The sequence below is a fragment of the Lactuca serriola genome, chromosome 4 (genome assembly GCF_051521515.1).
Source record: "Lactuca serriola cultivar US96UC23 chromosome 4, Lser_US96UC23_V15, whole genome shotgun sequence".
NCBI classification, from domain to species: Eukaryota; Viridiplantae; Streptophyta; class Magnoliopsida; order Asterales; family Asteraceae; genus Lactuca; species Lactuca serriola.
In genome coordinates this window covers 311,635,724-311,654,241 of record NC_136411.1, presented here as the reverse complement: position 1 = coordinate 311,654,241, position 18,518 = coordinate 311,635,724, and the positions used below count along the sequence as shown (strand labels likewise).

General features: G+C 30.5%; 1 protein-coding gene across 1 annotated transcript; it reads left to right on the top strand.

Annotated features, from left to right (window-relative positions):
- Nucleotides 1-1,448: 1,448 nt before the first annotated feature.
- Nucleotides 1,449-6,197, top strand: LOC145097285 (protein MICRORCHIDIA 2-like). Its single transcript, XM_079034822.1, has 17 exons — nucleotides 1,449-1,789; nucleotides 2,390-2,464; nucleotides 2,726-2,760; nucleotides 2,879-2,957; nucleotides 3,058-3,147; nucleotides 3,251-3,326; nucleotides 3,416-3,494; nucleotides 3,582-3,710; nucleotides 3,785-3,883; nucleotides 3,959-4,060; nucleotides 4,149-4,295; nucleotides 4,392-4,484; nucleotides 4,940-5,103; nucleotides 5,321-5,549; nucleotides 5,674-5,747; nucleotides 5,842-5,884; nucleotides 5,954-6,197. Exons 1-17 carry the CDS (start codon nucleotides 1,594-1,596, stop codon nucleotides 6,050-6,052), a joined length of 1,809 nt encoding a protein of 602 aa, XP_078890948.1. The 5' UTR covers nucleotides 1,449-1,593; the 3' UTR covers nucleotides 6,053-6,197.
- Nucleotides 6,198-18,518: the final 12,321 nt, after the last annotated feature.

The following is an 18,518-nucleotide window of genomic DNA, read 5'->3' as shown; positions in this document are numbered from 1 at the left end:
TACGATCCCTTATCTGAAGGACAACTTATTGATAAGATCAGAGTTTGACAACGTCTTTGAGACTTACGATTGCTAATCAGATTGTATTTACATTTGTAGTTACTAGACTTATCCAAGTGGAAGACTGTTGGATTAGTGTCTAAGCCCGTAACTATATTTGGTAATTACTTGACCCGGTTGTGCATGGTCCTTTTGGGTTGCATTCACCAAAGCAACATGATAGGATGATTTATGAATAAAGAGGTTATTATGATCTATTAATATGTTATATGAATAATATATTAAAGGAGAAATCATATAGTTTAATTAATATTAGACAGAAATTAATTAAGAATTGATTCTGTGGCTAAAAGAGATTAATTAAATAAAAGGGATTGGAACTGTCAATTGTGTGATAGTTGATTTGGGCTGGGAATCCTTCATGGATAAGGGGGTGGACGAAATTGTGGGTAGGAACCCATCTAGATTTCGTCCAAGACCTTATTATGGAAGGTTATTTGGACTGCTTAAGGCCTAAGCTATCCAATTAGGGTTTTGATTGAAACCCTAGCAACATAAGTATAAATAGACCCCTTAGGCTCCTAAAATCGGCCACCCTTCTCCTAAGAGTACTAGAGCCGATTTTCTAAGCCTCCAACCTCTCTCCAAAATCATCCTCTTGCTTGTGGTGTTTGTAAGCCATTAGAGGAGTGACATTTGTGACTCTAAGCTCCAAGAACAAGAAGATTCAAGCTTTCAACAAGAGGTAATCATCTAGATCTGATTTGTCAAGTTAATTTTGATTATATACACTAGATCTAGGGTTTGCAAGTCTTGGATGAATAACATGTACAATAGAGAAACCTAGATCCAAGCATTAGGGTTTGCATGAATACATATGATGTTATTTTGTGTAAAACCCATCAGTTTCCACCAATGCCCAATACTTCCCAGATATCAATAATTTTTTTTTATCTCTGCATAAGAAACCATAGAAGGATCATTGCATTTTTTATCATCATATGGAAGCAAAAGTGAAAGATACCATGATTTTATGGTTAGAGAGATTGAGAAATAATTTTGGAAACGATTACCTTCTACATTATGCTAATTAACTCAACAATCTCGCTCATCAATTGTTGATTTCTCGTTCGTATAGTTAAAAAGTCTATCCTTATGAGACTGTGTGTGAGAGTACAATTAAATTATAATTGCTAATTTTCAACGATGATTTATGGATATGATCAATTAAGCGGGAAAAAGTTAAGAAAGCCATAGAAAATGAAAATGTCGAAGTATGAGAGAAGGTTTAGAAAAAGGACATGTGTCAAAGAGAAGGTTTAGTCTTTTATTACAAGAAAAACAAAGGACTAAAAAAGACAATATCTTTAAATTGAAGGGCTGTTTGAGAGAAAACAAATAAAACGAGAACAATCACACCATTTTTTTATATTTTACTTTCACCTGCAAACTGAAACCGAAAGCACCCAAACAGGAGAAAAAAAAGAAGAAAAAACCCCTCTTCTGTCGAAATTGGTTAAAACCCTAATTAAATATTCAACCATCAAAACGATAAAATTTCTTCTTGGATTATCAATTAATTGCTCGCTTATAATGTCGGGAATTTTAGAGAAGAAGACCAACGTTGTAGAGATTCTGGATAGCGACGATGAAGACGGTGATCGATCAAGTCGACCAGAAGTTCAGAATGACGGAACAATCGAGTCCGACGATCGGAGATTGGAGAACCGGAGCTTTTGGAAAGCAGGAGTGTTTGATGTTGGTCCAGTAAAATGGACTCCTTCCCAAGGTTTACTACATACACCCCTTTGTATTATTCCATTAGATCTGTGTAATCCAGTTTCGGGTTCACGAATAGTAACATTATGGCGATTTACATTTAATCTGCAATTTTTTGTTGTTACTTTTGCAAAATTCACTCAAAAATTTGGGAATGAAGGGAGTATCAGTAGCTAAAGTTTAATTTCACAAAAATGTATTGATCTGGCACAAAGACAGGTACTTCCATTAATCTAAAGAGGTTCTGTGATGGTATTGTTGTTACATTGGATCGATATAACTTTCGACCTACTATTGATGCCCAAATACAAAATAGGGAATTCTTATGGGCAATTATTTGTAAAGATTACCATGGATAAATATACCAATGTAGCTTGAATTTTGTCAAAAAGGAAATGATTGCTATTTCTGTAGTATATGGAGCGTGTCTCTTCCCTCCCTCTTTGCTGCTTCCCCTAGATTTCTGACATTACACATTTACACTGTTACTGAACTTGTCATCTGTATAGAAATGAAAAAAAATGTTACACACCACTAGCTTATAGTCGACTAGAACATACATACATGTTTGACTAGCAGAATCACTGAATGGAGTTCTGGTTTATTGCAGATGAATTGGAACATGCTCGTGTACATCCAAAATTTCTTCATTCAAATGCAACATCACACAAATGGGCTTTTGGAGGTATGACTTAAAAGTTTCTGGTTTTTTTTCCCTCTTTTTCTTCTCAGGATTTGAGAAAATGTAGAAGCAATAGTTTCTTATAAAGAAATCCCATCTTTTATTAAGTTTATTCATGCTTCTTTATATTTCTAGAGTAGTAAATATAATAAGACTCATTTATTCCAAATATTAAGACATTGCAACATGAATCTTTAACTAGTAAACAAATAAAGATATGTGATAAACTGATAATACTTACAGTGTAGTTGCTTTTTATGGCAGCAATTGCTGAGCTTTTGGATAATGCTGTTGATGAGGTAATCATTAGTTATAGATATCTAGAATTTCATCAATAAAAGTAAAACAATATATATTCTTTTCAACTGTTTCCCATTTGTTTCTAATTATGTTATTATGGTTAATCTTGTATACCAGATCAACAATGGTGCGACTTTTGTAAAAGTTGACAGAATCTACAGCAAAAGGGACAATTCTCCTGCTTTACTTTTCCTTGGTAACATTCTTCATGTATTTTTACTTTCATATTGATTGTTATAATGTTTCTAAATATATCAATATCAATGTTGACTAGTCAAACTGAAATGTTGTTGCAGATGATGGAGGTGGAATGGACCCTGAAGGCATGCGAAAGTGCATGAGCTTAGGATACTCCACAAAAAAGTCAAACAACACTATTGGACAATGTAAGTGTTAACAACTATTTCAATCTTTGACTTTTTAGCACTTGTTGTTGACTTTTAATGTAATATAAAATCTTGACAATTGAAAGATTCTTACTTTTTTCAGATGGAAATGGATTCAAGACAAGCACTATGAGATTAGGAGCTGATGTGATAGTTTTCAGTCGTGCATTTCGAAAAGGGTATGTTTTAAACTTTTAATTTCTTTAATATTATTTTATTCTTTTAATTAATTTGTTATTAATGTTATTTTATAAACTTTATCTTGTAGCAAAGCAACTCAAAGTGTTGGTCTTTTATCCTATACATTTTTACGCAAAACTGGACAAGATGATGTTATTGTTCCCATGGTAGATATATGAAAATGAAAATTCTTTATGTTTTTTTTATAAATCTATTTTATTTCTTTATTAATCTTATATAATTTTTTTTTGCAGATTGATTTTGATATCTCAAAGCATTGGGCAGAGCCTTTAATATATGGCTCTCAGGATGATTGGTCTACTAACTTGAACACAATTCTTGAATGGTCTCCATTTTCTTCAAAAGACGATTTAATGCAACAGGTTTATTTAATCATTTATATTCAACAACTTTATTTATTTATTTATGTTTTTAAAATTTGTATAAACTTTCTCAGTTTGAAGATATTGGGCCACATGGGACAAAGGTGTTAATATACAACTTATGGCTGAATGATGAAGGCATTTATGAATTAAACTTTGATGAGGATGATGAGGTATTAATATTATTATGAGTTACTATGATTTTTTTTTTAAATTTAATAATATGATTAATTGTTTTTCTGATATAGGATATAAAATTGAGAGATGAAGCTAATCAATCATCCAAATCAAGCAAAAAAGAAGCTGAAAAACAAGCCCATATATCCAACCAACTTCTTCATTCATTAAGGGTAATTATACACAATTATATTTATTCATTGTTTTTATAATTTTGACATCATCATGATGTATAATTATATATATATTTCTTCTTTTCAGGCGTATGCTTCTATGTTATACCTCAAAAAATTTAAAAACTTTAAAATTTTCTTGAGAGGAAAACCAGTAGAGCAGTTTAATATAGCTGATGATTTGAAACATCAACAAGTAGTCACCTACAGACCACAAGCCAATTCAATGAAAGATGTAAGATCTCTCTCTCTATATATATATATTTTACATGTTTCCATATTTACCCTTTTGAGCATGTGATTTTTTTTTATATTCTTTTATTATTTGTAGGCTGTTGTGGTGACAACTCTTGGATTTATCAAAGAAGCTCCTGCTCTTCCAATTACTGGATTTAATGTATACCATAAAAATCGTCTTATTCGGGTATGTAATATGTAGTATGTACTCCTAAAATTACATAAACGGTCCCTGTGGTTTACCAAAGATGTCAAACTCAGTCCTTGCTAGTTTTTCGTCCGTCAGTGTGAGGGTAATTTGGTCTTTTTAGGTAGCAGGGACTGAGTTTGTGACCATGAGTAAACTATAGGGACCATTTATGTAATTTTGTCTATATTTTATGTTTATGAGTTTGTGGCTTTTCCATCTTTTTCCCTTTTTTAAAATGTCACTTTGATCCCTTTCACTTTAAACTTTGTAAAATGTCATTTTACAAAGCTATAAAAAATAAATAATTAATTAAAATTACCCTCACACTAACGGAGTTAGCAAAAAGGACCATTCATGCAAGTTTTAGGTAGCAGGGACTGAGTTTGTGACCTTTGGTAAACCACAGGGACCATTTATGTAACTTTGTCTAATATATTGAAAATGTTGCGCAGCCTTTTTGGAAAGTAACCGGAGAAGGGCATTCAAAAGGGTATGGAATTGTTGGAGTTCTTGAAGCAAATTTCATAGAACCAGCACATGACAAACAGGATTTTGAAAGATCTTCTCTGTTTTCAAGGCTGGAATTGAAGCTTAAACAGATGCAAATGGAATACTGGTTAGTCATAAATGGAATTGGAATTCATGATTCCATTCCATGGTTTTTTTTTTTTTTATATATAAAAGAAAACAAAACTGAACCCCAAAATTTGATTTTTATAAAAAAAAAAATAATGTTTTTGATTCAGTTTCAGTTTTTTTACACAACCCCAAGTAAAAATAATTAATATTATTTATTACTGCAATATTATGATTTTCGTATAAAAAAATTACAGGAAAAACCACTGTCACTTAATTGGGCACCAACCTGATCAAAGTTTTTTGCGCAAAATGCACACACAAGGTCAAACCGTTGACCAGTCAATTCACTGTCTTCCGGTTGACCCAAGACCCAATTTGACTGGTCAACAGATGCCTAACCATGGTCAAAGTCAAAGTCAAACCGTTTACAACAATAACATACCTGTGGCTCGTGCGCCTCCTGGATTTGCAACCATGACATCTGTAAATTTTCATCTTTCATTGTTACATAAACACTTTCTTACTTTTGCTATTTGACAATTATACCCTTTTGTTCGAATGCCTGAAAATTGAAATATCCTTTATTTTTTTATTTTTTTATGATAAGGGTTTTGTTCAAGAAGTGGCAAGTGGAGATGATATTGATCGAATAATCAATGACAATATCCAACTTTTCACAAGGTAAAAGTTACTGTGTACCTAATGTACCTAATTTACATTTATGACAACCACTTATATGAATTTACGGATCTACCCTTATGATTTTTTTTTGCAGGTGTGACCGGTATGCTCAAAAGGAGACTGAGTTGAAGTCTGAGGTGAGTCCAAATTATTACCAAAAAACATGGTTATTATTATTATTTTAATTATATTATTATTTTGATTAGGTGGAGGATTTGGAGAGACAAGTTGCGGAAACAAAAAGGAAATGTGCAGAGATTTCTGAACGACTTGAGTTTCTAAGAAGGCAGAGACTTGTAAGATGATATGGGAATGACAAACATCGAAATTATAATGTACATATAAAAAAAAATATCTAACTTAATACCAAAAAGGCAAAAAGTGAAACAAGAAAAACTATTCAAAGTGAAATTGCAAATTATCCAAAAATATTGAATTTCTTGTTTTTCACTGACACCTCAACTTCCTTCATTTTTTTTTTCAACGGGCTGAATATTATAAGTTATAACCACTACTAGCTATAAAAGAAAATACAATTAAATTGGATGTTGCAACTAGTCTCGATCAAATTCTTCAATACCTTTTGCGTTTTAACTACAAAACCAGTTAAAAGACAACGATATAATGGAATCAAAGATTTGGTCCTTACAATATCTATTTTTTGGAAACGGCAAATATATTATAAAAAAAATGTACCCAAATCTAGCAAGAAACTAGAAAATGGAACCAGATACATAAAAGGATTACAAACCACTAAAAGTAGAAACTAACCATTCATCCCAACTACATATTTCGTTTTTACCCCTGCTTCAGCCAATAGAAGGCCATAAGCTTAATACTTTCAGAACCATGAAAAGGCAAAGTACCTTCAATATGGAATAATCGTTTATTCCTAAACCTCCATTGATTCCAAAGCAAGCAATAACATATGACAACAAACATTTCCTTTTTTCATTGGTTGTTACACCAGGTGGCTGCCAGATGAAGAAAAGCACCTACATTATTGAATGGGGGCAGGTCACATGGTACACCACACCAGCTTAAGATGTTGTTTCTTATCATAGTAGCAAACGGACACTCCATCAAAACATGATTGGTAGATTCAGGCAACCAAATACAGGCATTGCATAGCAATCAGTTTACCATAATACCCCTTTTCTCCAAAGCCAGAGCTGTAGGAATTCTGTCTTGGACAGCCCTCCATATGAAGCATGACACCTTGATCGGAATCACGTTACTCCATACCATATCCAAAGTATCAGGAACGTTCCCATACATAGAATCAACAATCTTCTTGAGAGAGCAGACTGAGTACCTGCCATCAGCATTTAGCCTGCAACTCCAATAGTCTAAGCCCGTCCTTAAATGAATGCCAGAAACATCACTAGAAAGGGTGCTAACAATAGGGTCTAATCCCAGGCCAGGACTAGACTTCCAATTCCATCCATAATTCGAACCACTAATTCTGTCAGCTACAATGCATTGTTTCCTGGATTCCAATTCAAATAAGGAGGGATATTTTACTTTTAAACTCCCTGACCCGAGCCACGAATCATACCAAAACATAAATTCATTCCCAGATTTGATCACCAATCTGAATATGTCTTGGACGTCTATACCTTGCTCAAGCAGTGTCTTTTTAATTCTACCGATATTATTCCAAACGCCACAAGATGTGTTTCTAGAAAGATACTCAAAGGGCTTATCCGCTAAGTTGTGGATCCCATAAATCACCCGAGCCCAAAGGGAATGTCTGTCATCCTTTAGTCGCCACCACCATTTTACAAGTAACCCAATATTTAAGGCTTTTATGGAACCTAATCCCAAACCCCCATTACATTTAGCTGTCAGCACCTTATCCCAACTAACCCAGTGAATTTTTTTCTTTTCGTCACACCCACCCCATAAGAAAGATTTTCGAATCTTCTCCAGTTCTTCTAACACACCCGTTGGAGCTTTGAATAGCGATAGGTAATAAGTAGGCAAATTCCCAAGAACTGACTTAATTAAAGTCAATCTACCATCGAACGATAAGGTTTTAGCCTTCCATAAGGATAGTTTGGAGTGGAATTTATTGATAACCGGCTTCCAATTTTTAATTAAATTCATATTTGCGCCAACTGGGACACCAAGATAAACGAACGGAAGAGCACCCGCAGCACAACCCAATAAGTTAGCCCAATTCACAGTTTCCGTCATGGAGGTTCTGATACCGAATACCTTTGATTTATGAAAATTAAATTTAGGTCCCGATGAGATGTGAAAACATCTTAGAATACGAGCAAGGTTCTTTAGGTTAGTCCGAGACCATTCACCTATGAACAACGCATCGTCAGTGTATAATAGGTGGGAGATATTTAGACTGTTTCTGGGGATTTGGACACCACTGAACATGCCTTTGTTGCAAGCCGTTTTGAGAGCTACACTTAAACCTTCCATAGCTATAATGAAAAGATACGAGGATAGAGGATCTCCTTGACGAACGCCTCTAGATATGGGGAATTCTTTCGTCGGGGATCCATTAATGATCACTGAGGCTCTAGACGAAGACAAACTACCCCGAATCCACATCCGCCATTTATTACCAAAACCCATCTGTTCAAGGACTGAATCCAAATATTGCCAATTCACCGAATCCAAGGCTTTATCAAAGTCAACCTTGAAGAGCAGGATTTTTTTCCGAACCCTCTTCGCCCATGAGCATACCTCATTAATCATAAGCGGACCTTCAAGTATACAACGCCCCTCCACATATGCCGATTGTTCATCTCCGATTACCTTCCCAATAACAGATTTCATCCTATTGGAAAGAATTTTACTTATGATCTTACTCACACATCCCATTAAGCTTATACGTCTGTAGTCGTTTAATGATAATGGGTCTTTGATTTTAGGAGCTAGAGTGATGAATGACGAGTTACATCCCCTAGCAAGCGATCCGACCCGACCCACTACCGCCCAAGAAAGGGTTCCATGGTCAAAAGAAGAATAAGAAAAGTTAGCGGAGGCATGGGTGGCGGCTTCCCAAGATCCAATTGTAGGCGATAGTCAACCTTACAGAAGTTTTTGGGAAAAAGTCTGAGCCATTTTCTACGAGTTAATGGAAATTGAAACTCGAAACGCCGATCAAATTACTTCGAAATGGCGAGATATTCGACTAAAATGCACCGAGTTTGGAGGAATCTACAACAACCTCCTAAACATACGCAAAAGTGGTTCGAACGATTTTGATGTTTTCAAGGCGGCCATGGAGTAATTTGAACAAACAACGCCAACATGCAAAGCTTTTTCGTATATGAAACCGTGGCTAAAATTGAAAGACGCCCCAAAATGGAAAGAGCAAACGGAAGGCACTTCGCAATCTTCCGGTTCAAAGCGTTCGAGAAACCCCGATGCAACTTTCCAACAATCGGACGGCCGAACACACATCGACATCAACGACGATCCGCTAGATCTTGAAAACGATCAACCTCTTCGTCGACCCGTTGGAAGAAATAAAGCAAAAAAAGCGGCTTCAACATCTTCAAATTCTAGTTTGATGGATATGTTTGGCGATAAATTTTGATCGATACGTGCAAATTCAAGAAACGAAGGTCGAGGTGATGACTCGGATGGAACAAAAAATGATCGAAGCAAAATCATCATTTCAAGTGGCACAAGAGACGCTCCAAACAAAAACCGATATGAAAATTTTGAAAATGAAAGCGGATGACCTCGAGGGCGAAGACTTGGAACTTTTCCAAGCGATGAAAGAGTCGGTTCGAACCCGACGTAGACGTAGGGGGTAGTTTATTTATTTATGGTTGGAATTTTTAGTTTTTTTTTAAATTTTTTTTTATTTTAACTAATGTAATTTTTATTTTTATTGTTATTTTTTTTATTTCAATTAATGTAGTTTTTATTTAATGTAATTTGGTATTTTAAATTAATGGAAAAACTAGTATTAAAAAAATGATTTTAATGTATTTTTAAATTAAATTTAAATAAAAAATGAGATGGAGTGGTGTGTTAGTGGTAGGTATCCCATGATAGTGGTAGGAAAATGTGTTATTGATGTGACACCCACCACATATGTGGTATGTGGTGGGTATACCGTATGGTCTTATAACTTAAAAAAAAAACCCTTTGTCATATCTATGCCATCACCTTTTATTTTTTATGTTTTTTTTAATTATTATTTTGTTGTAATTTAGTTTATAATTATCATTATTTTTTATTAAATCAATTATTTAAACTATTTAAATTAACCTTATTATTCAACTTACTGAATTTTTTTTATTTAAATTATATTTCTGATTTTTCCTCGATTAAATTAGATGCTTTTTGATTTTTTTTTTTACAAATTTCATTTCTGATTTATTTTTAAATATTTTTGCAAATAGGCCTCATCTTTTATAAAAAAGACTATACCATTTTTTATTGTTTAAGCTTTGGTTGATTAAATGGTTATAGATTAATAAAAAATATGAAAAAAATATCTTTTATAAAAAAGACTATACCATTTTTTATTGTTTAAGTTTTGGTTGATTAAATGGTTATAGATTAATAAAAAATATGAAAAAAATATAATTTATTTAATTCAAAAGTTGTTAAACGTGAAAAAACATAAGTTATTTAAAGTTATAGAGTAATCTGAAACATAAAAAACACATAAGTCATCTAATCTAAAGATGGATATAGGCTAATCCGAAACATGAAAAATATAAGTAAAAAAAAAAGTTAAAAAAAAGGAAAATAGTTAAGAAAAAAAATTAGCTTTTTTTTTTTTTTTTAATGTGATAACTAAAATTTAAAAACCTTGACGATTATTGTAACTAAATTTTCAAAAAAAAAAAATTAAAACATAATTTAAATTAAAGTAAAAATGTTATTTATAATAACTATAAAAGTTAAAAAAAATTAAAATAGATATTAATATTAAAGTATATATGATTCCATGAAGGGTAATTCTAAAGACACGAATAAATATCTATATGTACAAATAATTATTGCAAATCATACTTTCATCAATCAAATCTTATGTATATAAATCCCGAATATAATGGTATTTTAATTTTCAAATGTTGTCCTCATGTTTTTATTTATCTTTCAAAATTTACTTTTTGTTTTTCAAAATTTTATTTTAAACCTTTTACTTAATATATTCCAATTATGTTTTCAAATTTTGTCCTCATACTTTTATTTATCTTTCAAAATTTACCTTTTAAGGAATTGCATAAAAACATAATCAAGTCAAATTTTGTCCTCATACTTTTGTTTTACAAGGAAACCGAGTCAATAATCTTATATATTTAATTATATGTAAACAATAAATTTAATATAGATTTACATGGTTTGTTAATTTTTTTTTAATGTAATTATTGTTAACCGATAATCTCATGATTGTTCCTATTGATGACAATAAGGTTCACCGTGACCAATAACCAAACCAAACCGCCTAATACGTATCTCTATTAAAAATATATAATTAAAAAATATGTATTGTTTTCTATAAACACCACGAAAAAAAATTCGATTTAAATACGGAAAAATTTCATAGCAAAAACATGAAATTCCGCAACTAAAGTCATATAACTATGGAATTTGCTACGTAAATTTTCAATTAGACTCCGTAGTTTTATTTCTTGTAGCAAACTGTTTAGCTACGGAATTATAATTTCGTAGCAATTTTGCTATGATAGTTTCTACGACATCTATTCGTTGCAATTTGAGTTCCATAGCATTTCCGTAACATTATTCCATAGCAAATTTCGTAGCAATTTTTCTGTAACCAAATCCGTAGTAATGTTTCCGTAGCATATTCTTTAACTACGGATTTCAGTTTTGTAGCTAACTAGCTACAAATTTTGATTCCGTAGCGAATTTTCTAGCCAAGTAGCTAAGAATATGAATTCTATAACAAGTTCATAACAAACTAGTTACAACCAAAAATTTTGTAGCATATTTTATAGTAAAATAGCTACGAGTTTCGATTTCGTAACAAATATTCATGATTTAGCTACGGAATTGATATTGAGTTGATATATGTCAGTTAAGAATTGATATTTTTTTAGGGATAATTTCATATATATACCCTAAATAAAGGATTTAATATCATATTTAACCTCTCTAATATTAAAATATCATATATACCCTAAATAAACATCCAAAATATCATATTTGTCGTAAACTTTTTTTAAATCATTTTTTAATCATTATATTTATAAAATGACTATTATACCCTTATTATTAATCTAAGTTTAAAATATCATCTTTACCTTTATAAATTTACAAAATATCATATTTACCCAAAAATGATCATTTAAAAAAAATAGTTAATATATTTAAAACAAAACAACAAAAAAGAATTACGAATTCTTATACCAACTCTTTTGCTACAGTAACGATTTCTCATATCTACTCTAATACCCTTAAAGCAACAAGTGACAATGCATAAGCTAAAACTACTACAATATTTTCTTTAAGTTCTGCCATTTTCGATGAAACTACCTAAAATGCAATAAAATATGACTTTTTCAGTTAAACAATATATCCAAATATTGTTTCATTAATTCCATCACACAGAAATACCATGTTTGCTTTGAAAACAGATACATGTATTTTAAGAAGTCAAACATAAGATACCGAGTTCAACAAATAAAAAACCACAAGACATTTTTTTTTTCATATGGACGTTTCCATCCATATGTGCCTCAAACAAGTCTATCAAGCTTTCAAAAACAAAATACGTTTAACTACAAAAACACATTTGAAAATGAACGACTATCGATGACATTTGTTCCTTCTTTCTGAGGTGGATGTTTCATTTGTATTCAAACTTTGAGGTGCAGCATTCTTGCATGTCTTTTCACGGTGTCCGTATTCACCACATCGCGGACACTTGTGCTTTCTTTTAAACTCACTTGATGATATTTAGCTTTTTATTTAGGGTATATATGAAATTATCCTTTTTTTTATATTAAAAAATATATTAAAGTGTACTTGGGCAACGATGGTTATTGTAAATTAATAAAGATGTTACTTTTCAAATTTATAGTAAATGCTCTTGTACTTATATTGCCCTTATACTTTACAACTTTAGTTTATATCTTTTGGTTTGACATTTTTTTTCAACAAATCTCCCACTATTCGACATTCATATTCAGTTAGCCGGCGTTGATAAGGATGACCTTCCAAATATAATGACGGTTCATGGTTATGAAATTTACATATCATTTTTATCTTCAAAGAATTTTCTACTGACGAATATTTACTCTGTAGGCTAAATGGACAATTAATTTTTTTTGTCCCTGTTTTTTTTAGGGATTTTTGTACTTTTGTATGTACCTCCACGGTCACATTGAAATACAACATTAAAGTTAAGTTTAGAATTTTTTATGACGATTACATAACCTAAAGTATTTGTCATATTTTGCACCTAATCCATCAATTCTTGACGAGAATTGAACACCTGACAATTATATTATTATCAGTAGCTAACAAATCCACTCGATGCTAACATTACTATAACAACATACTAATGAATTTATACCTTATCTGTTTTAAATGGTGATGTGTCATCGAAGAAATAACGAATTTCATTCAAACTTTCATTTTCATCTGCTTCATTTGTGTCCATTTGATGAATATCCATTTCGAATGACGATGTGTCGTTAAAAAAATAGTTACTTTCATTCATTGAAGCTATTATTTTCATCTACTTCATTTGTCTCCATTGGATGAATATCATCTCTCTAAACATAACAAATAGAAAAACATACATTTAATAATAATAATAATAATAATAATAATAATAATAATAATAAGAAGAAGAAAGGTTAAGTACAAATATCTTATAATATGTGTCACTCATCCATTCTTCCCAACTTGTCATTTAATAAAATCTATATTTATAACAAGTATCGTATGTTTTCTTTTAAGGAAAGTTACTTTCAAAATGACATTGCAAGTCGCTTTCAGTTTAACATGTAAGAAATACCAATCATCCATATAGAAAGAAATTGTAACCAAATTTTCATTTTTATCCCTTCTATTTTTGTTAATGTTTCATAGTTTATATTTCTTATTTAACAAATTATTTTTTTCTATTAATATTTAATAATATTCATTACTACTCTTCTTGTAAATGTATTCATGAGATCATTTTAATTATACAACTTTTATGAATAAATAATATGTTTCTATTTGTTAGTTTTCAAAATCAATAAAGTTTTAAGGGTTTAAGATTTAAATTGATAAAATCTAAGGTCTTTTCTAAAACTACAACGTAAACTGATGATATAAAATTATAATATTACATTTTATCGATAGAATGATTGACACGCATATTAATATAATAATTGAAATGATATGTCAGTTGCAATTCATAAACTGGGGGTATATGTCACGAAGATGGGGCATTTTAATAAAGTTATAAATTAGTCGATTGTTAATAATATGAATTTTGAAAATAATAAAATATATTATATTCATTAAATATTCTTACATTTATATTTGATTTTCAAATCAAACCTTATATTCCGCCGCCTCGGCCAGAGGTGTAATAGTTGTAGGGCGTAAAAATAATTGACAAGTTACTAATACATTATAATAGAACCCTTATTAACATTTGACGATAATAATAGTTCATAAATCAGTTCGTACTCGGCGGGTTACTAAAAATAATTGTTATAAGTTGTGGTGTTTTATTGTTATAAGTTGTAGGCGTAAAAATAATTGACACGTTACTAAAAATTGTCTTTGGATGATACAAACTCCATATTAATGAACATGAATGAATTTTTTTTCATTAATTTTAACCAAGCCTAACAGATAAAACAAGATTTGTGGTTGTGTTTTAACGACAAATTAAGTGTTTTGCTAATTATTAAAAACTCAAATTTATTAGAAAAAATGACACTTTGTATTTGGAATTTTAACGAGATCTTAATGAGGAGTTAACTATTAAGAACATAAATATATATTTTTATATACATATTTCAAATCAATAATTAAGCCTTAGAGTGTAATATAAAACTTAGAAAAAAACGTATCTTTTAAAACTTACATCTAAATTGAAGGGAGTAAAATAAAAAAACATAAACAAAATTGAAATTCTTTATTGAGAGTGACGATGGGATGAGGACTTTGTTGTTCCCAAAGCTCAATTACACGATTTTATTTGTGTAAACCCTAATTGATTTGATTGATTCAACTTTTTAGAGAAAATTTGGCAATCAAAAACCCCCCTTGAGGTTTTTTTAGCACCACTCATGAATTGATGGTGTTGGTGTATTCACAAGGTGATGGTGATAGATGGGGATGAAATGGTTAGTGAGAGTTAGGTTAATCCTTTAATATAAATATTAGGTGGATGTTAATGTATTCATAAATTATAATGTTAGATGAGAACATAGTTATCTATAGCGAATAAGGGACAATAACGACGAGCTACCTATATACTATATAGAGACATCGATAGAATAGCGTTTGCTATTTTCCGTTTAGCAACAAGTTGATAGAAAATCAAATATAAAGTTACCTTAACTATTTTATCAATTACAATCTAAAAATAAAAAAAACTATAGTTATTATAATCTATAATAAGTAAGCTTAAGTCATTATAATTTAGAAATAGGTAAGTTTAAGACCATTAGGTGTGAGCAACAAGATGCAACATCAAGTTGTGTCATTTCACATGCCACATAAGCAAATGGTGTTATAACACCAAATGGAAAAATTGACAACAAGATGTAACACCAACTTTTTGAGAATAAATATGTTTTATTTATTTTTTGTTTTGACTCTTGACAACGGCAATGTTCGCATTTTTACTCGTTGCTGTAGGTTGTAATGGCAACAAGAAGCCTCATGACAAGAAGCAACTAGATGCCGGGGTGATGTACAACAAGATGCAACGCCGTTGTGGGCGTCCATCTCAGCCAATACAAGCAAATCTTGTACCCACGTGGCCACGACGTATGCTCTAAGTCATTATAATCTAGAAATAGGTAAACGTCAAAAAGTAAAATGACATTTAGAATCAAATTGATATCGAAAACACTTAATTCATTACATACCAAACTTTAAAAATCATAAAAGACAAGTGTTTACTACTTCAAGTTTTTGGTTTTATGTTCTACAAATTAAAAATATACCTCACTTCGCAAACACATGATCTAAATTGTAATACTTTAATATTTAAAAATATGATCCGCTGAGCAAATTAAAACTATATTTCTTAAATACAACAAATTAAATTACTACCAAAACATTATATAATTATATAATTTAAGTTTTAGGCAAATTAAAATCATAGTGGTAGCCCTTAAACTAATGTGTTGTTTGTTTTTTAGAAGATAAAATTTTTATAGTTTCCAACCATATCTACCGATCTCTATAGAAGAAGCGGTAGACTAAACATCCGTATTCTTCAAGAAGAAGAATATTTGTTTTTTAAACTGTTTTTTTTTTGTTTTTTTAATTTACTAAACTTTCTCAATACTAAAATTTAAATAAATTGATTTTTCTTAGATATATATGCTTTATTTATTATAAGCTAAATAATAACTTACTTTTAATAAGTTTAGTCTTTATTTTACTTTAATTATAGTTAAAAAACAAAAAATTAATATGAAAATAGTTATTTTAATGGTGTTAGTAGTTATATTTTTTTAGAATTGGAAATCCTTTTTAAATATAGAGGGTGTTTGGCTTAGCTTTTTAGAAGCCAAAAGTCCTTTTAGGAAACGATAGAAAGCAAAAGATGTTTAGCAAATGCATTTTAGAAGCTACTTTTGGATTTGGATACAAGTAAAAATGAACTTTTTGGAAAAGTTAGAAAAACCTGACTTTTTGTGACTTTTCCAAAAATGACTTTTACCCCCTAAAAAACCAAGCCAAACACCCCCATAATGGTCAAAATTAGAAACAAACTTCTTTAATTGTGTGTTTTCCTTTTACGATAATGAAAAAAATTTCACGCATTTATTTTATTTTATTTTTAAATACAATGGTCAACAAAATTGAAACCATGTATGAAAAAAAATTGACTCACGTTCTTTCTAAGGTAGAAGATGTGAGAAGACTTTAATGTATGTTTGCTCCAATAAAAAGACATACAAATCTTTTTAGGCTTACAGTTTTCTAAAAACAAATAGTTGCAAGCACTAATGTATGTATCATTTAGACAAAAATGGTCAAACAAGATATACAACACGAAAAACAAACATCACCTAACATTACAATAATAAATATTATAATTATAGCAATCAAGATACAAAATAGCCGACTTAGACAACTATTAAAAAAAGAATAAAAATATGCAAATAAATAAAGATCATTAATGTCTTGATCCCGAGTTCTACTTAAGGAGAGAAATGAGAGAATGCGGAGGGAAAGTGAGAGTTGTTGAAGGAAAATCGTGTTTTCGAGTTTCATTAATGGAAGGAAAGTGAGGGAAGAAAAATGATTTTGTAGCCATATTTTCGTTCCAAATTTTCCAACACAATTGGGCGTATTTGAGAAAAAGTGAGGGGAAATAAAATTTTAAGTTTTATTTTTTTTCCTCCTAACTCGAGAACACAAAAACTTAAACCTTTCTTTTCATTTCCTTTCATTTCATTCAAACTCGGGAACACGGAATAATGAATATTTTCCTTCACCTCCCTTTTTTTCTGTCAAAATTTTCGTTCCCCTTTCCTTTAATTAATTTACAAAAAAAAACCAGGAACAAAACGTAAAGGTCAAAGAAAGCACTGTCGATCAAGAACGAGAAGTCACCGATTAGGAGTGTCCAAGTTGTCTATTAGGTAATATTTTAATTAGGTTTTCTTTATTTTTTTATTTTTTTTATTTTTCAACAAGAGCAAAGAGAAAATAACGTTATTACTCATTTCAACACCATATTTTCTAATTTCTATCTATGCTGCATATTAATGAAAATGATTTTTTTTCCTAAACCATCGATTTGTGAAGTGTGATAGCACCCGCTAATGAGGGTGAAATAATTTTAGGATAATAACTTGTAAGGGTAACATGTTTTTGTGTTAGTAAACATTTAATCACTTTTTCTTTACTATTTACTTTACACAAAAAATATCATTATGACATGTAATCGTAGGTTTTGCCGGTTTTCCGACGATTATGACATTATGACATGTAATCGTAGGTTTTGCCGGTTTTTCGACGATTATGACATCTCTGATGAGTCTTCTATCATCTTCTCTAGCCAAACATGAACTTTCCAAAATTAGAAATTAAGTTCAAAGTTCAAATTTTCATCTCCTTACATACCTACACAACCTTCATTTATGCCAAATTTCGATTTTTAGGTTTTTTGTAAATAGTTTAAATAAGTTTAACATCATATGTATATAAAAAACATAAATGACTAAATATATAAAAAAACAAAAATATATTACCCTATAAATCATTATCCTAAGAATTTTAGATGTCAATGTCATCATTTCAACTATTTTAGCTCCAACAACATAGAAGATTAAGATTAGATTTGTATATTACCATTAAAATAATACTCTTAAACATTTAAAACCGAACAAAATAAAATTACAATAATCTAAAATGGTGATTAGTCTGAAATCCAAAATACTTGTCAAAATCCATTGGATAACACATTGTAAATACTGATAAAATGATCAAATGAAGATATTCGACCATTTCTAATGGTTATTTTTGTAGGTATCCCTTGATTTTTATATAATTTGTCTTAGGTTTTAATAACAAAAATTCGTCTATTAATTTTCTTTACTTAAAAATTACTTGGTTTTGTAA